The 23,630-nt window shown below is 36.5% G+C and overlaps 3 protein-coding genes across 3 annotated transcripts; 1 reads left to right on the forward strand and 2 right to left on the reverse strand.

Moving 5' to 3' along the window:
* Nucleotides 1–2,140: 2,140 nt before the first annotated feature.
* On the reverse strand, nucleotides 2,141–8,286 carry LOC129752847 (peroxisomal N(1)-acetyl-spermine/spermidine oxidase-like). Its single transcript, XM_055748632.1, has 4 exons — nucleotides 8,260–8,286; nucleotides 3,079–3,756; nucleotides 2,449–3,014; nucleotides 2,141–2,378 (listed from the first exon to the last, which is right to left on the reverse strand). The coding sequence occupies exons 1-4, from the start codon at nucleotides 8,284–8,286 to the stop codon at nucleotides 2,141–2,143; spliced, it is 1,509 nt and encodes a 502-aa protein (XP_055604607.1).
* A 4,694-nt stretch (nucleotides 8,287–12,980) lies between these two features.
* On the forward strand, nucleotides 12,981–14,512 carry LOC129757742 (spermine oxidase-like). Its single transcript, XM_055755030.1, has 3 exons — nucleotides 12,981–13,601; nucleotides 13,665–14,209; nucleotides 14,270–14,512. Exons 1-3 carry the CDS (start codon nucleotides 12,981–12,983, stop codon nucleotides 14,502–14,504), a joined length of 1,401 nt encoding a protein of 466 aa, XP_055611005.1. The 3' UTR covers nucleotides 14,505–14,512.
* Nucleotides 14,513–18,608: 4,096 nt separating this feature from the next.
* On the reverse strand, nucleotides 18,609–20,298 carry LOC129757575 (spermine oxidase-like). Its single transcript, XM_055754849.1, has 4 exons — nucleotides 20,056–20,298; nucleotides 19,773–19,994; nucleotides 19,499–19,718; nucleotides 18,609–19,439 (listed from the first exon to the last, which is right to left on the reverse strand). Exons 1-4 carry the CDS (start codon nucleotides 20,226–20,228, stop codon nucleotides 18,609–18,611), a joined length of 1,446 nt encoding a protein of 481 aa, XP_055610824.1. The 5' UTR covers nucleotides 20,229–20,298.
* Nucleotides 20,299–23,630: the final 3,332 nt, after the last annotated feature.

Consider the following 23,630-nt stretch of genomic DNA (forward strand, 5'->3'; position numbering starts at 1 on the left):
TTGAATTTCAATCTTAATCTTAATATAAAATCTGCATTTGAAGTAAGATTTTTGAATCTGAAATTGAATTCCACGATGTGAATTAAACATACATATGAATCTGAAATCTCAATTCCTGATCTGAAATATGATTTTCAAATTTGAAATCTGAATCTGAAATCTGAATCCGGAATTGTTATCTTTAAACTGAATGTGGAATCTGAAATCTGAATCCGGAATCTGAATCTGAAATCTGAATTTTGAAATATGAGGTATCTAAAAATTGATATGAAATTCTGAAATAAGATATCCGAATTCAGAAATTGAGCTCTGAATGCGGAATTCGGAAAATCTGACTTTTAATTGAGTTAATTAAATGTGAAACCTTCATTTTAATTCTTGTAGAAAATGTTGATGCTTAATTCTTGTTTTTTATCGATTTCTGTTTCTGATATTGACTCATGCACATGTAGGTTGTTTTCATAACTATTATCAACAAAATTATTCGGAATTCGTTCATGTTTGGCTTCTCTGCATACGAACCCACCTGTTTAATTTGTTGCCAATGTTTTGTAAAAGCTCTTAAAATACATATTAACCTTCCCATCTAAAATCGGGTTTTGTTCTAACTGCAACGAGCGCGTCAATTTTCTTTTTCATTCTTGTATTTGGTCATTTTTTAAATTTCCATGTAGTTCTGATTTTTTTCGATTTTACTATTTATACTTTTTTTAAGTTTTAAGGAGTAGGCGTTTGCTCAACCGTCAACACGCGTTTTTTCTGCTTCAAATATTTTCTAAAAATTCAAAGAAAATTTCATGGATTTTCAGAACCCTTAATATCAAATTCGATAAAATTGATGTTTATAAGTTAGTAAAATCGATTGTTCAAAAGTTGAATATGATAAAAGTGCTGTTATTCAAGAATCATCCATTTCAACAATGGATTATTTAATTAATGGGATGGAAAAATGCGATGCAAGCGGCCAGCAAAGAATGAAGAAAAACGTTAGTGCTTAAAACATTTATTGGTAAAATTCAAGGAAGCTGAGCACAGGATGTTTTGTAAAAAGTTTCTCTGTAGGATCTCCATCTGATCCATTCAAATAGTGGGAAGATACATTCTGGGAGTGTTTGTTAGCTGATGCGTATTTTGCTGCTAAGAAATTAGTGAGCTCGTTCCTTGCATTATTCTTAATTACCATCTGCATTTCTTTTTCAAAATGCATCTGTGTTAAGTGGAGATTATTTTGTGGATTACCGTCAACTGGGGCAACATGCAACAATTTACAACTTTAATGGCTTGTAAAAAACTTATGTTCACAATTAATCCTACTCCTTATGCATCAAAAGTTTTAAGGATGATGGGTCATCAAATTGGCGTAATTAAAAAAAAATTGGTTACTTTAGTTATTTTGAATTTTCTAAAAACATGCGATTTTCACTCTCCTCAGAAAGTTGGGTAACTTGTAACAAAATTTGTTTCTAATGAAAAATCTTAAGAACACGTATGAAACTTTATAAGTATTAATATATTTGCGATGCCTTAAAGACCATTACGCATCAAAACACCAATTGCAGTAATTTTTTGGTCTGTAAAAACTAATGTCCACATTTTTCCTGAAAATAAGGATGCTGCACACATTTAGGGGTTAAATAATACTACGAAAAACTCTACAAGCTGAAATCATAAAAATAAATGTTTGGATGAAAGGAATTTCAATGTTTACAAACGCGTGATGCAAAACAATCATATTCCACCACATAGAAACGAGATTTACAAGGTGTTTCAGTGATTTACATTTTGTTGCATTTTGCCCAGACACCTTATTGAATTATAAAAATATTTATTTAAAAAAATGCGTGATTGTGCGAAAAATATTTTTACACCAACAGTGTTGGTAAAGCATGAGGAAACCAGTAAAAAGTTTGTAGGTAATATTATCAAGCCAATCCGTCATACTGGGTAAAGTTTTTTGCGGCATCGAAAAATGTTAAATTTTTTACATTTATTGCTCGATTTTTCAAATTTTACATTAAAATAAAAAAACTTTTCAAAACTAGCTTTAGATGCGAGAAATTATGTCATCTTCATTTTGTAATCGTAGCAAAATGTTTTTTGTTGTTATTAATTTTACGATATTAAATGAAACAGAATTATTTCACCGTTTATGAAAGTTAATCAAACGATCGGCCTCCCTCCAACCACTTTCTGTCGCTCCTTGGATGGTTCCGTATCGCTTCTCGTTGGTTGCCTCACCGGCAAACAGCAGCACCGGTTTTCCTAGACAATCTGTCAGCGGAACGGCCAGATCACGAAAGCCAGTCCTCAGTAGATTCGTTGCTAGCGAACGGCTAGAGTACGATCCCCGGAAGTTTGGATCCGTCGACCATTTCGATCTGGAATGTTGGGAAAAGGAACAAATTGTAATGAACCGATGATGTTATTCATTTATCTAAGCATAAATGCCTCATAATCTGTTTCGGTTTCTCAACTGCAGCAAATTTCAAAAACTTGTTCAACAAAACCATGATCCCCTCGATAATTTCTGCATCTGGAAGCAGTTCAGATTCTCGTCCTTTTGGTCCGTTCAACCAAATCACAAGAAGGTTCGGTTGACAATCAACTTTGAAAATCGATGCTGCAGCCACAATCCACGAATGTTTCGACGCGCGGATCTCCTCCAAATCTGTTGGATCCCACAGCAAACTGAAAACGTTACCGAAGTCGTTCCAGAATGGAGTTTCGAACTCCATCATGATTTTATTGACAGTTCCGAAGAAAATTCCCTTGATGGCGTTTTGCTTCATAATTGGCAGGGTAGGCACGAACATTTCATGGTATTTTTCTTTCAAAACTCCAAGAGACACTGTCAAAATCACGTGGTCGGCTTTGTATTCCGTTCCATCGGAGCAGGTGACCTTAACGGGTTCATCCGGTCCGCTGTTCCAGTTAATAGAGGTTACTTTTTTGTTGAATACAATCATATCTTCAATTGGTATTGGATTAACTCCAGTTTGAGCAGGATGCCTATTCTACATGAAGGAACAAGCTTATAATGTTGAGAGAGTGGTCGAAAACATTTCAGTTGTAACATACCAGAAGTAAATTGATTGCAGTAATCGAACCCTTTCCCTTCCAACTAACGGAAGGGTCGCCTTCAATGGGTTCCAAACCATCGCTATCTTCAGCCGGACGATCAAACCATGAATCAATCGCGTCCAATCCTCTCTGAGCGTCATGAAGGTAATTGAGAAACGGTCCAACAAGCTTCCGATCAATATCCTTCATATCATCTTGATTGATTGCGTCCATGTATTTATTGGTCACATAATCGCCGAAAGTACCGACATATTTGTTCCGATCCTCCGACTCTAGTATTTTTTCATGTAAGGCCATCAAACGATCAGTGATATCCTGATCTACGATTCCATCGGATGTAACGAGACGAATGTCACTATTGACAATTGATGTCTCCAGTATGCCTAGGGGATTGGCCATTTCGAAGATCACGTTATTTTTCTCTCCATGACACCATTGAGCTCCGTAGTCAATAAAGTTGGTTCCGAAAGGCACGGAATGAATTCTACCTCCAATTCGATCGGTAGCTTCCAGTATTTCAATGTTCCGTACGCCATGCTCGTACAAACGGCATGCGGCTGCAATGCCCGATACTCCCGCGCCAACAATAATCACTTTAAAGGCCGAGCACATGCTTCCGATTTGTTTGTCTCTGTTGCCAAACCGAAACTGTTTCGCGTTGTTGTTTCGCGAACGTCAGTACCGATAGTCAAAATTCTATCAGCTGAAAACCGCTCAGTGATAAGATTTTCGATACATTAATAGAACCACAAATCCACACGCTGATGAATTTTAGATATCTACCATGATAATAGGGAAATAAGAGGGAATGTGAGCTACTAAGCATTTCGCTATGAGACTTTGTAGAGTTTAAAACCTTTGGTTTACGACGACTAACAAGGCGATACACACACAGGGGTAAAACATAAAAAGGCGATCAAAACTATTATATCAAACGATTCAACTATTTTTATATAATTATAATTTGTATAGAAACTTCATTTTTGGCTCAGTTTTATTCACACATCATGAAGATCACAATTGCCCACTTTGAATTGTAAATTGTTTGAAAGATGATACCTTTCTGATTGCAAAACTGTAAAATATGTAACTGGACACGTCCGGACTCAGGAGATATGACCTGTTAAAAATGACTTTTTTTGTTAAGTATCGTTAAAATATCTCGTTCGAACTTCAAAACTTGTATTCAGCAAAAGTGTGCAATTTTGCTGTCTCCAAAACTCGCTACAACATATATTACATAAAATCACTCGCAAAAAAGTTACAGTACCGTTCATAATTGTATAGAAATTGGAAGCACGCGCACTATCACTTCGACTTTGAACTTCCATAACTTTTTACTCTGATGATATTTTTTGATTAAATTTTTTGCGTTAGATAGATCAACAATCACACTATTAAACCACAAAATTTGAGAATTCTGGAGTTTGTGTGGCCTGAGATACAGTAATTCTACGAAAATCGGACTTTTTGGATTTTTCTCATTCAAACTGCCATATCTCAGAAACTATGCAACATTTTCTATTGAAGTTTTGCAGAGTGATTGTTGAAATATAAAGCTAGCATGTCTGAAGTTTTCGAAAAGTTCTATCGATGAGATCAAAAGTTACGCGAGGTGCAATATTTTTTTTTTTTTTTTATTTAATTAGAGAGACTTTTAACTTTTTCAGTTAATTCGTCTCTGGGGGTGCAATATTTAAGGCATGAACCTAGAAATGCGATTTCTATAGAATTTTGGACGATTCATGAGAACAATATCGTTTCCATCCAACAATCAGAAAAAAGTGTCTGGCAAAAGCAATGAAGAAAAGAAAAAATGGAAAAAATGATCCATTTGTGTTTTGAAATCAGAATCTCACGATATTGTTTTGATTTTTTGGTTGAAATAGATTTACTGGTTGTTAAACAGAGAATATGATTTTCCTATGGAAACATTCGTCCAAAATTCTATGGAAATCGCATTTCAAGGTTCATGCCTGAGATATTGCACCTCGCGTAACTTTTGATCTCATCGATAGAACTTTTCGAAAACTTCAGACATGCTAGCTTTATATTTCAACAATCACTATGCAAAATTTCAATAAAAAATGTTGCGTAGTTTCTGAGATATTGCTGTTTGAATGAGAAAAGTCCAAAAAGTCCGATTTTCGTAGAATTACTGTATCTTAGACCACACAAACTCCAGAATGCTCAAATTTGGTGGTATAATAGTGTGATAGTTGATCTATCTAACGCAAAAAATTTGATCAAAAAATATCATTAGAGTAAAAAGTTATGGAAGTTCAAAGTCGAAGCTTCCAATTTCTATACAATTATGAACGGTACTGTATGTTAAAAAACTGAAAATTAAAGATACTTTTTTTAAACTGTCGTAACTTTAAAACGTATATTGATACAGTAATGACTTCTTTGGCAAAATTGCTAGAATTGGTACAAAATGTATATTAAAATAATTAGTTTTTCTAACTCAGTGCAAGGTGGTTTTATCAATTGTTTAAAAAAAATACTATAGCCCTTGTAATGTTGGTGATTTGTTTCGAATACACTATAGATTTAAAACGCCTAGTTTCTGCAGAAAATAGGTCGCCTTTTTCATGTTTTACCCCTGTGTGAGAACGTCAAAAACTTGAACTCAATAATAGTTGTACATCGATTTTTTATGAGCCGTGATCCGCGGTTAACAAACAAACAACTGTAATAGATTCCCACTTATCCGAGGTAATATGGAAAAGAGGCATTTCGAGTAAGCGAACGCTCGAATAATGCAAAATTAATTGCAATGGAAATCTACCATATCCTTGGTTTGAAAGTTACAAAAATGAGATGAATCGTATGTTGACAAAATGACATAAAGAATAAAAATAACAAAAAATATTTAATTTAAAAAACTACAAGAATTACAAAAAAATTAAGGATTATAGAAGTATCAAAACTTGCATAAAAAGCTAACAAAATTACTATTAATATAAAAAAAAAACTATTCATTTATTTTATTTTTTTACGTAGTATTCCGTCTCACGACATAACTTCGAAAAAGTTTTCGTAAATAAATATAGACACATTCCACCATCGAATCTACACTGCTTAATCTTTATCTGGTTGAATTTTATGATTTTTATATTATTTTATATTATCATTTTTTTTTATTTATTTATTTATTTATTTTTTTTTGTCTTTATTATAGAGATTTTCAACTTTTGTTGGTTCGTCTCTTTGAAAAATGATGACAGTATTTTACAATACGTTAAACAAATAACTCTCTTTCAGGAAATATAAAAATTTTTCTTCTTCGACAGGATCGTTTGATAGAGCATTTCTTAATGATGTGTCAATTTGGTAGGTGTCTCTGGGTCCTTGAAACTCGGGACATTCGATAATTATATGTTCTACCGTGAGTCTTAAATGGCATACGTCGCATATCCTTGCTGATCCACCCGATATGTAATGTTGATGAGTGCTTCTGGTGTGCCCCACCCGAAGTCTTGATAACACCACCTGCTCTCTTCTGTTCTCCCTGTCGTTCCATTTTCTGGGATCACCTTTAATTTTGGCCAAATTCAGGTTCCTATTAGACCTCCATTCGGCCATCCATGAATCCCAAACTTTTGATTTCACCCAGTGATAAAGATCTTCCTTCGGTATTGCTACTTCGTATTGGTCTTCGTTGCGTCCAATGGCTACCAATTTGTCTGCTTCGGTGTTGCCATGGATTTCAGATTGTCCGGGAATCCAACAAAACGTGAAGTTATTTGCACATGTTTTTTGAATATGTTGTATCCAGGGGTGCCGATTTCGTGGGTTTTCCATAGCAAGCAATACACTTGCCGAGTCAGAAAACACTGCGAAGTTTCCAGTGGAGCTGTTGTGGTGTAGAGCTAAAGCGATTGCAGCGGCTTCCGCTGAAAAAAACGAAATTTGTTCCGGAAGACTTCGTGCAATTTCCAAAGAATTACCATAAAGACCAGCGCCAACTTTGTCCCCTAGTTTGGATCCGTCTGTGAAGAGTTTTTTGTAATTCCGAATTTTTTTTCTAATATTGAATTGAAACAAGCAACTACTTTTCTTTGATTATCTCCAGCACGAACGCATTTCTTCTTCTCCCAGTTAATTTTTAGCTTTTGACTGTTCCACCGTCGATCTCCTAAGCGAACTACCCGCTCTGTGTTTGGTAAGTTCAATCCGGTGTATTTCCTGAATATTTCTCTAGCGTTTTGGTAGAAGGATAAATTTTTATTGGATTTTTCTGCAATACTTATAGCTTTTTTAATAACAGTAAGTGCCACAACCAGGTGGAATGGCAAGACACCGGATTCTGCACAACAAGATAGAGCGGGGGAACTTGGAAGCAGTCCACTAGCGAATCGAATAATTTTATTATAAGTGGGTCCTAATATGGATATGACTTTATCAATTGAATGGCTTGTTATTTCTAGTCCGTAGAGGAGTTTGCTAGTGACGATGCTATTTCCGACATTTAAAATAGTGTTGCGGTTGGAGATGGTACGTTTTCTACTGATCATTTCAATGAGGCGCACACGACTAAATGTTTCCTGCTGAATTTTCCTGCAGTGTGGATCAAAGGTTAGTCGCCTGTCGAAGGTTATTCCCAAGATTTTTGGTTCTTTCTTGTAGGGTATCGGTATTCCGTCCAATTCGATTTTAAGCTTCCAGGGAATATGTTTTTCAAGACAAAAGTGGCTCCTGAGACATTTCTCTGGGCCATCGTGAAACCCATAGATTTGGCCCAATGCGATGTTTTTCTCACAGCTTTTTGCAATTTCCTTCTGCTTAATTTTATACTGCGACCTGTCACAACAATAAGGATGTCGTCTGCGTAGACTAGTAAATTTACCCCTTTGTTCAAGTTTTTGAATAGAGTGTTCATTGAGATCAAGAACAATGTGACAGCGAGAACCGAACCTTGAGGAACCCCGTTTTCTTCTTTTTTGATTGAAGAATGTGTATTTCCTATCACAACTTGGAAAGTGCGATCAGTTAAAAAGTTTTGTACGAATTTACCGAGTTTTCCACCAATTTGCCAGTTGTGGAGTTGTTTTAAGATCCCTTCTTTCCACGTGCGGTTGTATGCCTTTGAAAGGTCGAGCGATGCGATGTCCACGTGGTGGCCGTTTGAAAATGCATCTTTTAAAATTTCTCCCACATCTGCAAGGTACGTACTTGTCCCGTATCCTCGGCGGAATGCATGTTGGCGCTTGTCTAACAGTTCGCTTTCTTCTAATAGAGTTACAAGTCGGCGGTTCACCATTCGTTCCATGATTTTAGAGGGACAACACGTAAGGCTAATAGGTCGGAAGTGACTTGGTTCTTGGCTTTGGCATCCATTTTTCGGTATCGGTACGACAAGGCTAGCCTTCCAAATAGCAAGAAAATCGCCTTCGTTCTATATCGATTCAAAGTTGCGAGAAGAGCTGATTTTGCTGAACTGGGAAGGTGTTTTAGCATCGGGTATCCTATATGACAAGGGCCAGCAGATCGTCCTTTAGAATTCTGGAGTGCGAAAAGAAATTCATCCATTGTAAAATGTTGGTTGTAGTCCTCTTCGGTGTAGTCCATGTGATCGAAAAAAATTGCATTCGCTTCTGCGCGTTCTTTTTTAGCTCGAAAATTGGAATTGTAGTTTCGTGTCGCTGAGAGCTCTTCGAAGTAATTTCCCAAACCTTCTACAATTTCAGACATATCGTCAGTATAGTGGTCGTTAAGTTTGATGAAATATCCTTGTGCTCTTCTTTTCCCATTCAACGAATTCACCCTACTCCAAAGCTCAGTGCTAGTCGATTGTGGGCTAATTCCATTCAAGAATTCCTCCCAGCTCCGTTGTTTGCTCTCAGTAATGATTTTCCTGCAATTATTCCGGGCTAAACAATATTTTGTGTGGTATTCCTCGAATTTTGGGTCGTTTGGGGGTAATCTCCTAACAGCACGTAGAGTTTTACGGTGGATTTTCACGGCCTCATTATTCCACCAGCGCGTGGCTTTTTTTGTCTTTTTCCGTCAGTTCTTGGAATGCTATTTTGGCTAGCTTGGTAAAAAATCTGATTAAGTTCTTCGATTCCGTAGCGAGCAAATTAAAACGCCTGGGATTATCTGAGAGATTATGCGCCTGGATCAGAATCTACTTAACTAATCGTCGTCTCGCTGTAAAAATCGGATCTTCTGAATGTCCCGATTTCATTCCGACTTCAGGAGTACCACAAGGAAGTAATTTGGGCCCTTTATTGTTCACCCTGTTCTGTAATGATATTAACATGCTGATTGTTGGATGCGGAGTACTCATGTACGCGAACGATTTGAAATTTTTTTTGGTCATTAACAGCTTGGCAGATTGTCAGATATTACAGCGATTCCTCGATACGGTTGTAAATTGGTGTGCTGTTAACTTACTGGCCTTAAGCGTCTCTAAGTGCTGTATCAGAACATTTGGACGCAAGAAACTTCCATTTTTGTACGACTACAATATCCAGGGCGAATTCCTACATCGTGTTAATCAAATAAAGGACCTTGGCGTTGTTTTGGATAGTCATATGACATTTAAGCGTCACTACTGTGCTACACTTGAAAAGGCTAACCGAATGCTGGGATTTGTCATACGTCTGAGTAAAGAATTTACAGATCCTATTTGCCTACGAGCTCTGTATTGCTGCCTGGTCCGTTCAATACTAGAATCTGCAAATCTTGTGTGGTGGCCATTTGAAGCTACAAAGGTAGCGCGTTTTGAAGCGGTTCAACGGAAATTCGTTCGTTATGCTCTGCGTGATCTACCGTGGGATAATCCTCGAAACCTGCCACCTTATGCACAACGTTGCGCTTTGCTTGGCCTTCACACGCTGTCGGATCGCCATTCCATCGGTCAATCACTATTTGTAGAGAAAATTCTCAGAAACGAAATCGACTGTTCTTGGATACTCTCCCGCTGTAACATGTATGCCCCAGAAAGAGCTCTGCGAAACCGTGACTGGCTTTCACTGGAATCGAGAAATACACGCTATGGCAGCAACGACCCCTTACGTTCCGCAAAAATTAGCTTCTTACGCCATTATGCTCTCTTTGACTTTAATGTCTCAACTGCAACATTTAAACGCTTGATCGAATCTAACATTAGTGACCAGTTAAGAAACAGCTAGAAATCTTAAAATGTAAGTTTAGATAGACCTAGATTTAAGTAAACCATTAAGACACTTACGTCAGATGGTCTTTTTTATAAACAATAAACAATGAACAATGTGGGTCAAGATGGTTTTCTATCTGTGTCTCAAAGTGTACCCAGTCGACTTGATCGTAGACCCATCGTTGTGTACGGCTGATAGATGGGGAGTTTTCTCTAATGGTGATTCCTATTGGAAAATGATCACTACCCCGGGGGTCATGGTGAACAAACCAGTCCATGGTTTTGACAAATTCTCTCGAGCACAATGATAGATCTATAGCAGATCGACTTTTACCACGGATGAACGTTTCCATCCCGTTGTTAAGAATTGTTAGATCGTGTTTCTCCGCTGTTTCGAGTATTGTTTTTCCTCGCTGATCTGATTTCAATGAACCCCAAACCGGATGGTGTGCATTAAAATCACCCAGAATGACGTATCGACCATGGAGTTGACTGATTAATTTTGATAGTTGTTTTCCTAACTCAGGAATTTTTCCAGGCGGTAGGTAGATCGAAACAACAGTAGTTGGAGTATGGGTATGCAATACAGCCCCGGCAGCGAGAAGAGTGGAATCGAATTGTATGAGTGAATGTGGTGTAGGATTGCTAATTGCTAGTGCTACGTTTTGATAACACGTGTCACCATTTTTTACATACCACGTGTACTTACCGCTAAACCAGGAGTTGAGTGCTTTAGTCTCTACTCTATGTAACTCTTGAAGTGCCAATGTTGCTGGTGGATTGAGAGAGATGAGTAGCGAGAGGTCTTTGAAGTTGTTTATGAGTCCGTTTATATTCCACTGCAGTGCAAATCGATTTGAGCTGCTGTAGTTCAGTAGGTCGTTTGAAGAGTTGTAGGATCCAGTAGATTCGGGACTGTGGTAGTCATCGGTTGGTACGTCGGGTGGGGCAGTTGTCTCGAAGATGGATGGGTGGCTATCCGTCGTGTTGGTCGTGTTGCTATTTGACTGGTTCTCGTGTACGTGTCGTCGATGTTGCGCGAATCGAGTTCTGGTACCTTCTCCTATATTATCATTTTGAAACACACGAAAACTACAAAGTTTCGAGAAAAACATGGAAAATGGACAGACGAAAGCTTTGAAGCGCATTTTTTTTGGGAAACAGCTTCGATGCACTTATACCCCTTCGTATTTGAGGGTTTTAAATATTTCCGAGTTTCGTTCTAATTCCTTGATAAGTTCTTTATTAATTTTAAAAAATGCCATTTTTTTTTCACTAACTGTAGAGGAGATAAGGGAATAGTGAGCAGCTTAAGGAAAATGCTCATTTTGTATGGTAAAATAATCATTTTCCTCATATATAAATATGTGAGTTTCATCACTGGAGACACTATAAAGAAGTTCATAAAAACAAAATTGGTATCTCTGGGTGTTTCTCTTGTTTGTATGCACCGTTACAGAAAAACAGCACTGATTACACAAAATTACAATCCTGCCGAGTTGAATAAACTGTAGGGTACTGGAGGGTACTTAATCATCCAAAACAAATGATCCTCTTTCTGTCCCTCCCAAGTCACCAAAACGAGTTTTGACATCAACTAAAGTGAAAAACCGAAACTTTGTTGAAAGTAATACCAGTAATACTTCAGGATTTTTATGTACATCATGTTGCAATGTGTTTATTATAGATCAAGATGATAAATAATACTTACGTCTACCCTAAAAGCTTGTTTACTTGTGCTTCTGCTTATTTCCATGAGTTCGAAAATGTTAATTTTTTCATCACTTTGAAAAAAATTGTTTTTTGAATATACATATTTCGCTGTTATTAAAGAGGAGTTTACATTTTTGTCTACAGGTAGATGCTTCATGAACTACAGATGTGTCATCGCTTTTTATATATGAAGTTGACAGCAGCTAGTGTACAACAAAATTGCCATTAGAGTAAAAAAATACATAAACAAATTTTATAGTTGATTTTTTTAAATTCATAGTAGAGTATTTACAAAATATTTTCATAAGAATCGATACAGCCGTTTCGAAGCTTCTAGAATATTTTCTAAATTTTGTACAGGTTTCCAAAATAATAAACTTGTATGTCACTTTCGACTTTTATTTCTGACTCTAAATAAAAAGTTTCAAGTTTGTTGATGTTTCACATGATATCCCAATGAACTTCATAAAAATACCGTTCCAGAAAACAGTCACAGAATTTAAGGTTCAAATCACAGAATTCAAGATTTTTTTTGTCAAAAACAGAATTTTTTTTGGCAAGCTTGCATGAGACGTGTGAAATTTTTATTAGATTTCTGAACCAAGTGTAACGGTTGAATGCATGCGAGATGGCGTAAACAGGCTTAAAATTTTGTGCATGAGAACGCTGTTTGCGTGCTTTTGCTTGTGATATAGCTCAGCTGGCAAGTCAGTTGCTTCCTGAGCCGATGTCCGTTAGTTCGAGCCCAAGAATAAACATCGATCCCAGTTGTGTCCGATAAGTTTTTCAATTACTATCCACCAACTGCATCGTTGATATAAATAAGTCGTGAATGACATAAAGATGTTGAAACGACTAGGTATAATCGAGACAAAAAAATTATAACGAACGTGCATTTTGTCCTGTCCCTCCTCCTCAAGAATTATCATCTGATAACGATCTGGTAGCATTGTCGTTGTTTTCTTCAGCTGATGTCACACGGCATGCGCAAAAAGATTAGTTTTTGTCTGAAAGCATTGAGAAATCGGATGGTTATTTTTGAACGTCTCGAAAACCGAGAATGAAAACAAAAATCATAATTATAGGCGCAGGCGCGGCTGGTCTGGCGGCTGGATCTCGGTTGTTGCAAAATGGTGTATCCGATTTTGTCATTTTGGAGGCTGGCAATCGCATCGGAGGCCGTATTTGGACCGTGCCATTCGGAACGGAAAAGTGCCCTATTGAATTGGGAGCTCAATGGTGTCATGGGGAGGAAAATAATGTGGTATTTGAGCTGGCTTTTCCACTGGGACTGCTTGAAGATTCTATTTTCTCCCATCGAAACATACTGATATTCTCAGATGGAGTTCTAGCTCCCCAGGATCTTACGGATAAGATGAAACAGTTGGCTGAAAAACTAATAAGCAGTGATGAAACTATGAAATCTAAAGAATTGCTTGGAGATTATTTCCCTCGAAAGTTCAAACAAATGGTAGCCGAAACACCAGCTTTGGCTGAAATGGATAATGATTTATTGGAGGCATTTATTACGTTCTACCACAATTACCTAAAGGGTTATCTTGCCATCGACTCCTGGAGTGAAGTATCAGCGTCGGGTGATGCCGATTATGAGGAGTGCAAAGGAAAGTTGCGAATGTCTTGGAAAGGGCGTGGCTCGTCGCAGATACTGGATTTGCTAGTGGTAAATATTTTTCTAATTCATGTGGAATTATTTTCAAGGGTTTATGCCTTTTTATTGTTCCAGAACTCTACAAACGCCGATGCCGATTTTTTAAATGAAAAAATCATTCTCAACAAACAAGTAACTCAAATAAAGTACGACCAATATCCTGTACGGGTCGAATGTGAAGATGGTAGTATTCTCGAAGCAAACCACGTTTTGCTTACAGTATCATTGGGAGTTCTCAAGCACACCTACGAAGAAATCTTTGATCCGATTTTGCCGAGTTGGAAGATTGATGCCATCGAAGGATTGCATTTTGGACTGGTGAACAAAGCTTTTCTGGAATTCGAGCAGCCCTTCTGGCTTGAATTGGCCAATGTTTTTCGTTTAGTTTGGCGCAGATCAGATTTGGTTGAGCTTCAAAACTTAGATCTGGGTTGGGTTGAGGGAGTATCTACGTTTTTCGCTGTTGATAGCCACCCTAACGTGCTGGGAGTTTGGTTAGTAGGTTCTCACGGTCGCCATATTGAATCGCTCCCCGATGAAGCTGTAAAAAAAGGATTGCATTTATTGTTGAAGAGATTTTTCCGCAATTTGAATGTACCGGAGCCATTGAATTTTATAAGGTAAGTAGTGAAAATGTATTATTTCACTAAATTCCTGTTAACTCATTTTAATTTTTCTAGATCCAAATGGTACAGCGATTCTTTGGTTCGAGGTTCATATTCTAGTCGGTCTCTTAAAACGGAACAACTTAACACCAGTGCGCATGATTTATCATTACCAGTAGCTGATGGGCAAGGAACAGCCCGCATTTTGTTTGCTGGTGAAGCGACTAGTTCTAACCATTGGTCCACCGTTCATGGCGCGATTGAGAGTGGATGGCGAGAAGCAGATCGATTGATTCAGATATTGAAATAAAGTTTTCTCTTGGGTGAAATACATCGAATTAAAAATCAACAAAAATGTGGATCTGAAAATCCTGGATGTAAAAATCTTCATTTGAGAACATGTTATTACCCTGCAGTTAAAAGCTAGGTAAAGAAGATTAACAAATTTGAAGTTAAAAATTCATTACTCCTTGAAAATCATTAAAGAAAAAATAGAAGAATTTCTTCTTTTTTGGTTTACCTAAGTCACGGATATGAATATCCAATGAAAATCGGTGTATGGTACATGGATTTTTGTCGTAACTCATAGACTACAGAGTTACAGCCAAACAAGTGGATTTGTTATGGTCTTCGACAAAGTTGTTCAGCGGAAAATTTCCTTTAGATAATTTATAAATTGACAACAAAAACAATTAGCAGGCTCGGTTCCACAGAAGAAACAAAAATGATGTTGATTTTTCAGTACAAATTTAATTCAAATTTAATCATGTAAACATTTCTTAAAAATTCTGCAAAAATCATGGATGAGTTGTGAACCAAAACGAATCTTTTTAGACCCCGAGGAGTAGGCGTTGACTAAATGGCAACGCACGTGTTTTTCTCCGTCCGCGAAATTTTCAATTCTATTTTGATTTAAGTAGTGAATTTATTGAAAAAATTGAATTGTTACCGGATGATGTTTACATTGGCGTGAATTTTTATGATGTTGGGAGTGATTTTTTTTTCCTGAACATCTGCTTAGATGGCGCTTGTACTACGCCACCCAGATCGACCAAGGAAAGCTGGAATGGAACATGAGAGTCATAGCGAGGAGTGAAGAAATGCCTTCAAATTAAAGATAAGTCATTTATTTTAATTTATTTATCTTATTAAATAATAATACAATGAATTTCTTTGTTAATGATTAGAAGTTGAATTTGAAATTTGGCCAATTGAAATACATAGCACGAGGCACCTTATATTTAATCGGCAAGTTGCATTGAACTTTAATACAAGTCAGGATAGAAATCGAAAACTACAACCAAAGCTCAAAAGAAAAGAAGCTTCCAATTTTTCCACGATGATTCATTTGCAAAAAGGCTCTGCTGTGCTGTGACTTTTCATTCCGAAATTTTCTGTTTGCCTCAAAACTGTTTTCTCTATGTGAATGGATTGCACTCGGCTTAACGTTTATAAAAGAAGTTGTTTACTGTCAAAATTTGCCTAATTGTTAGTGGTATTCTTCCAACAGTGTTATGAGTTTTATTTCGAGCACATTGACAGTTCAGTTGGAACTTGAAGCGTTGGAACATAGCAACTTCCCAGGTTCATTATGTTTACACAGTGAGTTTCTATTTCTTTTTTAAATCTTGAAAAATTGGAACGCTGTTAGTTACTAATATCGAAGTTCTAATTTTAGCTTAGCTTAGCTTAGCTTGATTGACTACTCACATCCACCTTTAAACATTGAACCCGAAATGCTTCATTATTTTTTTTTGTAATAAATTAATATTGAACAATTCCGATGAATTTCCTCAGTATACTTCATGAAAATTCTTTATTGGTAGTACAATGATATTAAATAACATGCATTTCGAATCCCATGATCGCAGGCGTGGCTCAGTAGAACGAATTCCACATCGCCAATGGTTGCTACTCCGTGATTGACCGAGGCCACCAATTTTGTTCAATGGTCAAATGAATGGTGTCTGGGACTGACAGCACATTCACAATGCCCAAAACTGATGCTCTCTCTTTAATCATCAATAACGGCGCCGGCCACGTCCTAGTAGTCAATAGATAGTTTGGAAAAGAGAGAAAGGGATGAAAGAAATAATTCGTGCTTTAGGACCGAGGTCACCTCTGCATCCTAGCAAATAATTTTGTTCTGGGGAGTGGGAAAAAGGATGTGATCTTGAGACACTTTTGACTAGTGTTATCTGATTCTGAGCATCCTATTCTCGCATTTTCCTAAAGACAAAAACATCTAACCAAATGTTACAATTCGACTAAATTAAGTGTATTTGGAAAAAAAATATTCCAACTTAAATCCCTCAATTGCAACCTCGTATCCTACACTAGGATTTTTATCTTGTTAGTGAATGTACATTTCCATTAAAATAATTTATAACAACTACAAAACCAACTTTTCAAGTATGCATCTTTTTATTAAAATATGCTCTAGATAATATGTCAAAAATGATTAAAAAAGAAATCACTGGATATAAACAGTGCGAAAATATCTTCATTGTTTCTAAGCGCCCCAAAGCTAGATTCAAAAATTAAAATATATTTTTTCTAACAATTTTGTCTTCAAGTTTTATTCGAGAAACATCCGATATTTTATTTTCTCATATTTCTAGTTATATGGACTCTTTTAGCATTGTGATCAGTTACTGTGATGCGAGAAGACAAAATTTGAAATATATAATATTAAGATGCCAAGATAAAAAACATTGACATCTTCGTAGTTTTAAACCCACGAGACTCGTATTGGAATAAAACTGCATGCAAAGATTAAGCCTACTTTTGGGCGTTTTTAATCTTATGTACAGCACTTTCGGTCGCGATTTTTCTATTGCAAACTTACCTATGTAATCTATTTATTAAAAGAATGAAAAAAATTTTCCGTACAACGAAATAGAAAACCTTGCGCTTTTTTGTTTAAATGTCAGCCAATATTAATATAAAACAGTAAATAAATATAAAAAGAAAGATACTTAGCTAGCTTTGTTTGGGTTTCGAAGTTAACGAAACTTGATGGTAGATTCTTAGCATTTTTAGGTCCAATACCAATTCAAACTGTTGACTGGCATCGCACTGATCCTGTAGCCCTCATTGCATCGTTACCCCCGTTATATCAAAATTTAGGAGCGTTGGACAATGTTTTCACAAGCTTTTTCACAAGGGCTTTTAAGCACAGAAAACCTTGCCGTAATTCTTCTATCTTTCCATCTCTTGGCGCAGATATTTTTTTCTAAATAACACGCAATGGAACAGAATTTATTGAAAAAATTCACTACACACGAAAACACCGATACACCACACAATCGACGAACTATACCGAGCATGCGTTTTATAGTTAAAAACTTAAACTACATAATTTTTCGTAAAAAATTATTGACAAAATTTTCACAGCCGAAAAAAAACGCGTGTTGACGCCTCAGCACACGCCTACTCCTCCTTACTAATATCGAAGTTCTAATTTTCCAGATAAAGTTCATTTTTTCGTATTTATCGCTCAAACCACTGGAAATTGTCTTCGCTGAGATTCAACTCACGTTTCTGCGTTCGACAGACTGACACATAACTGTTTACTTGACTTATATTTGACAAAGGCCTCAGTGTACGGACAATTTTTTGACGTCGATTTCGGGACTTTCTATACAAAATGAATTGGATTATTTTTAAGGTTTAATTTATAAACATTTTTAATACTGATCTACAAAAAGGACTAGTTTCTGCAGCGAATGTGTAGGTTTGATATTCGTTCGAGGATGGCAGGCAGGAACATCGAGCTTATTCCGTTCGTACATCATGATCCCTTGTAGTTTACTTCTGGATTGTGTTCAACTTCGCGGTTGTCCTCGTCAATCGGAATTGATTTCAAAATTTCATTATGCACTTTGTTTCCAAACAGAAGCAATGCATCGGGATAACTGTATAGGTGGATTTGTTTCCTCCAGTCAGCTTTTGCTGGTTTCTAAGTTTGATCTAGCACTTGATGAGGGCAACGATGATCGATACTTTTGTTCCACCAAGAAGGGAGCCAACATTTTTCCTACGTTACAATCACTGGTTCGTTGGCTCATCCGGACATTCGATACAAGGACAATTGGAGCAATTATAATTATACTATGAATTTTAAAATAAAAAAGCTAACGAAAAATTTAACCGACGGAGCAAAAAAAACATCTGTTGCTAGCTAGTCATGGCCTACTCCGATATTCTTCGGCTTCGAATTTCAAATTTGGCGGCCTATTCTCCGTACTTTAACTCAAAAAACGGACCTTCCTTGACTTTAGGTCGAATGTCATAAGTATAAAGGATCTATTCGAAGAAGCCTTTTTCAGAACCCATGTTTCAACGTTTAAAGGTATTATACAGACAAGTATTTTGTTTAGAAAATTTTATATTTTTAACAAAAAGAAATTGTTCACAATTTTGAAAATTGAATTGTTGTTCGCTTATCTCTGTACAGCTCGATTAACCGGTCAGCTTCTCTCCAACCACTTCCGATGGCACCCTGGACGGTGGAATAATACTCCGGATGACTGGCTTCCCCGGCAAATTGCACCACGGGTTTCCCGAGCGTATTGACCAATGGAGTTGCCAAATCTGCGGCCTTGGCATTCAAAACATCCGCCATCACCGATCGACTGGTGTAGGAACCGCGGAAGTTTTCATTAGCGTACCAAGTACTGCGCGAAAACGATTTTGGGTTAGGCACATTGAATTTTGTGAGGAATTTTCTTAACACGAACAGAAGCCCTTCTATGACTCTTGTTTCTGGAAGCATTTCCATGGTTCGAGCTTCTTCTCCGTAAATCCAACCTACAAGCAAATTAGGCTGATATTCCGGTACGAAAAATGCACAAATTGTCTCAACCCAGCGATAGTCTGACTTGCGAAGCTCTTCCAAATCTTGTTTGTTCCACAGAATCCCAAACCCATGCCACCCGCTAGGCCAGAAGGGTTGCTCAAACTCCAATATCATCTTATCGATAGTGCCGATATAAAGTCCACTGATAGCATTGATTTTCATTGAAGGCAGCTTAGGTGTGAACAATGTGGGGTAATTTTCTTTCAGGACTCCCAACGAGACTGTAATGATTACGTGATCTGCCGAATATTTGTTCCCGTCAGCACACGTTACAGTGCATTTTTCATCTGGTTCAGCTGGATAATTTATATTGATCACTCGTTGATTAAGGACTAGGAAGTTTTGCAGGGGTATGGGAGTCGAGTTTTGTTCAGGAAGACGTTTCTAAAAAAATATGATTCGTTTATCACATGTCAATCTAACGATTGTGCAATACTACAAACCAGCATAAGATCGATAACGGTTTTAAAACCCCGCCCTTTCCAATTAATCAGGTAATCATCTTGATGGTCCGTAAATTCTAACAGCCCAGCAGCAGACGTTTCGAAGAGGCTATCAACAGCATTGTAGGTGTGATGATATTTCAGAAAGAAATCGAACAGCTGATAACACGTTTCGTTATCTATCCCATCAAATTTTCCATTTTTCATCGATTCCTGAAATCTTTAAACAAATTTAGCAAACATATTTAAAACTTTTGGTTTTAATAATATTAACATATCAACATAAAAATCACCAAGAGATTTGGGGTAATTCTTGAGTCTATCCACGTCTTTGATTGAGTCCGTTAGGACTTGCAAAACAAGGTTTGAGTTTTCAATCGGGATTTCAACACCGTTCGATTTGATGCAAATTTCGTTTTCTGGATGGCTTTCGATTTCTACAAGATTATACTTCGCTGCCATATCATACACACAGTTATCTACATTGGAATGTACCCTTCAATATAAGAAAAAACAATTAAAATCTGGTATGATTATGATTTGTACTTTTCACTTACCATTGAGCCCCATAGTCCACAACGTTGGCTCCATAGGGCACGGTGTGTATTCGACCTCCAATCCGATTTTCCGCTTCTAATATCACCATATTGTCGAATCCATTTTCATACAGCCTCGTGAAAGTAGCAATTCCAGCCGCACCGGCCCCGATTATCAAAATTCGTGGTCCCATATCGTTTGCCGGCAAAGTAAAAAATCACATGCAGATTACAAGAGAACTTAGATAGCAACGTGGTGAATCGTTCACAGCTCGAGTAGCACTGAATCGAATGGTCAATCGAAACACGCGTGATGGTGAGTGAGTGAATGCGATGGTGTTTCTTGACTAGTCGCTTAGATTGATTGGGGCGAATCGTACTATATACTTAAAAGCACCGCTTCTAGAATTCATATTCAGAAAACAAATCCTGTATTCAGATTCAGAATTCAAATCTAGAATTCAGATTTAGATTCAGATTTGGAATTCGGATTCAGAATTCAGATTCAGAATTCAGATCCAGAATTCAGATTCAGAATTCTAATTCAGAACTCAGATTCAGAATTCAGATTCAGAATTCAGATTCAGAATTCAGATTCAGAACTTAGATTCAGAATTCAGAATTCAGATTCAGAATTCAGAATTCAGATTCAGAATGCAGAATGCAGAATTCAGAATTCAGAATTCAGATTCAGAATTCAGAATTCAGAATTCAGAATTCAGAATTCAGAATTCAGAATTCAGAATTCTGAATTCTGAATTCAGATTCAGAAATCAGATTCAGAATTCAGATTCAGAATTCAGATTCAGAATTCAGATTCAGAATTCAGACTCAGAATTCAGATTCAGAATTCAGATTCAGAATTCAGATTCAGAATTCAGATTCAGAAATCAGATTCAGAATTCAGATTCAGATTCAGAATTCAGATTCAGAATTCAGATTCAGAATTCAGATTCAGAATTCAGATTCAGAATTCAGATTCAGAATTCAGATTCAGAATTCAGATTCAGAATTCAGATTCAGAATTCAGATTCAGAATTCAGATTCAGAATTCAGATTCAGAATTCAGAATTCAGATTCAGAATTCAGAATTCAGATTCAGAATTCAGATTCAGAATTCAGATTCAGAATTCAGATTCAGAATTCAGATTCAGATTCAGAATTCAGATTCAGAATTCAGATTCAGATTCAGAATTCAGATTCAGAATTCAGATTCAGAATTCAGATTCAGAATTCAGATTCAGAATTCAGATTCAGAATTCAGATTCAGAATTCAGATTCAGAATTCAGATTCAGAATTCAGATTCAGAATTCAGATTCAGAATTCAGATTCAGAATTCAGATTCAGAATTCAGATTCAGAATTCAGATTCAGAATTCAGATTCAGAATTCAGATTCAGAATTCAGATTCAGAATTCAGATTCAGAATTCAGATTCAGAATTCAGATTCAGAATTCAGATTCAGAATTCAGATTCAGAATTCAGATTCAGAATTCAGATTCAGAATTCAGATTCAGAATTCAGATTCAGAATTCAGATTCAGAATTCAGATTCAGAATTCAGATTCAGAATTCAGATTCAGAATTCAGATTCAGAATTCAGATTCAGAATTTAGATTCAGAATTCAGATTCAGAATTCAGATTCAGAATTCAGATTCAGAATTCAAATTCAGAATTCAGATTCAGAATTCAGATTCAGAATTCAGATTCAGAATTCAGATTCAGAATTCAGATTCAGAATTCAGATTCAGAATTCAGATTCAGAATTCAGATTCAGAATTCAGATTCAGAATTCAGATTCAGAATTCAGATTAGAATTCAGATTCAGAATTCAGATTCAGAATTCAGATTCAGAATTCAGATTCAGAATTCAGATTCAGAATTCAGATTCAGAATTCAGAATTCAGAATTCAGATTCAGAATTCAGATTCAGAATTCAGATTCAGAATTCAGATTCAGAATTCAGATTCAGAATTCAGATTCAGAATTCAGATTCAGAATTCAGATGCAGAATTCGGATCCAGAATTCAGATTCAGAATTCAGATACAGAATTCAGATTCAGAATTAAGATTCAGAATTCAGATTCAGAATTCAGATTCAGAATTCTGATTCAGAACTCATATTCAGAATTCAGATTCAGAATTCAGATTCAGAATTCAGATTCAGAGTTCAGATTCAGAACTCATATTCAGAATTCAGATTCAGAATTCAGATTCAGAGTTCAGATTCAGAATTTAGATTCAGAATTCAGATTCAGAATTCAGAATTCAGATTCAGAACTCAAATTCAGAATTCAAATTCAGAATTCAGATTCAGAATTCAGATTCAGAATTCAGACTCAGAATTCACATTCAGATTCAGAATTCAGATTCAGAATTCAGATTCAGAATTCAGATTCAGAATTCAGATTCAGAATTCAGATTCAGAATTCAGATGCAGAATTCAGATCCAGAATTCAGATTCAGATTCAGATTTCAGATTCAGAATTCAGATTTAGAATTCAGATTCAAAATTCAGATTCAGAATTCAGATTCAGAATTCAGATTCAGAATTCAGATTCAGAATTCAGATTCAGAATTCAGATTCAGAATTCAGATTCAGAATTCAGACTCAGAATTCAGAATTCAGATTCTTTTAGTTGGTTGATTCTCGGCTTTCAGTCTCAATTTTTTTTAGTAGAAACTACTTTATTTTTACATATCCAACGTTTCGATCTTTATAGGATCTTCATCAGGGACCAAAATTAAGTTTACGTCTACTGACCCTGATGAAGATTCCATAAGGATCGTAACGTTGGATATGTAAAAATAAAGTCGATTTTACTAAAAAACTTGAGACTGAAAGCCGAGAATCAATCCACTAAAAGTAAACTAAACAGTCGCCCCAAAAAGAGAATTCAGATTCAGAATTCAGATCCAGAATTCAGAAACAGAATTCAGATTCAGAATTCAGTCACCTACCACGCAAGGGTTAACTCCCATACCGGTTAAACCTCTACCAAAAGTAAATAAAACTTTGTTCATGGATTTTCAAAAGTTCATCCGTAAAGGTTTACTCTCTTCGAAAGGTCTTTGTTTACCTTATTCCATATTCGTTTCTTCCTCAAATCCCCAAATCCTCCACGCAATGAATGAGTATGAGGGTGATGTTGTGAGAGCTTTCAACGCAATCAACAAGTGGTTTATCTCTCTTTTTGTCAATGCGCTCTATGGTTGTGTGTGTGAAGTAAGATGAACAAACTTATAGAGATGCTCAAAAAATTTTGTCTTGGAAAGTTTCTTAACATGACAAGAGTTTTGTTTGAACTTACCAGATATTTGGCTTGTAGAAAATTATTAGTATCATTCATGGTAAAACAACGTTTGCACGACAGTTGATGACAATTTGAACAACTCGATTGACGACGGTCTCGTTCGAATAAAGCAATCAAAACAGAGAAACTTGATAATACAAACATTACCGCATGGTCGCCGTCCGTGTTCGTGAAACCCCCAAAACAACACAACCAACCCCATCGATATTTCAGCCAGCCAGCCAGCAGGGTTCATTCATGAAAGTTCAACTTCTCATCCGCCCGCAGTCCGTTTTCGTTCGT

Source organism: Uranotaenia lowii, chromosome 3 (assembly GCF_029784155.1).
Source record: "Uranotaenia lowii strain MFRU-FL chromosome 3, ASM2978415v1, whole genome shotgun sequence".
NCBI lineage: Eukaryota > Metazoa > Arthropoda > Insecta > Diptera > Culicidae > Uranotaenia > Uranotaenia lowii.

Bases quoted from the DNA above. Each gene is read 5' to 3' on its own strand.
- LOC129752847 (XM_055748632.1), bottom strand. From the start codon at position 8,286: ATGCATTCCGCCGAGGATACGGGACAA. The intron at 3,757-8,259 runs GTACGTACCTTG...TATCGGTACTGA, and splicing joins CCGCCGAGGATACGGGACAA to CGTTCGCGAAACAACAACGC. The intron at 2,379-2,448 runs GCATTTATGCTT...CCAACATTCCAG, and splicing joins AAACCGAAACAGATTATGAG to ATCGAAATGGTCGACGGATC.
- LOC129757742 (XM_055755030.1), top strand. From the start codon at position 12,981: ATGAAAACAAAAATCATAATTATAGGCGCAGGCGCGGCTGGTCTGGCG. The intron at 13,602-13,664 runs GTAAATATTTTT...TTATTGTTCCAG, and splicing joins AGATACTGGATTTGCTAGTG to AACTCTACAAACGCCGATGC. The intron at 14,210-14,269 runs GTAAGTAGTGAA...TAATTTTTCTAG, and splicing joins GAGCCATTGAATTTTATAAG to ATCCAAATGGTACAGCGATT.
- LOC129757575 (XM_055754849.1), bottom strand. From the start codon at position 20,228: ATGGGACCACGAATTTTGATAATCGGGGCCGGTGCGGCTGGAATTGCT. The intron at 19,995-20,055 runs GTAAGTGAAAAG...CTTATATTGAAG, and splicing joins GTGGACTATGGGGCTCAATG to GGTACATTCCAATGTAGATA. The intron at 19,719-19,772 runs GTTAATATTATT...ATTTGTTTAAAG, and splicing joins GGTGATTTTTATGTTGATAT to ATTTCAGGAATCGATGAAAA.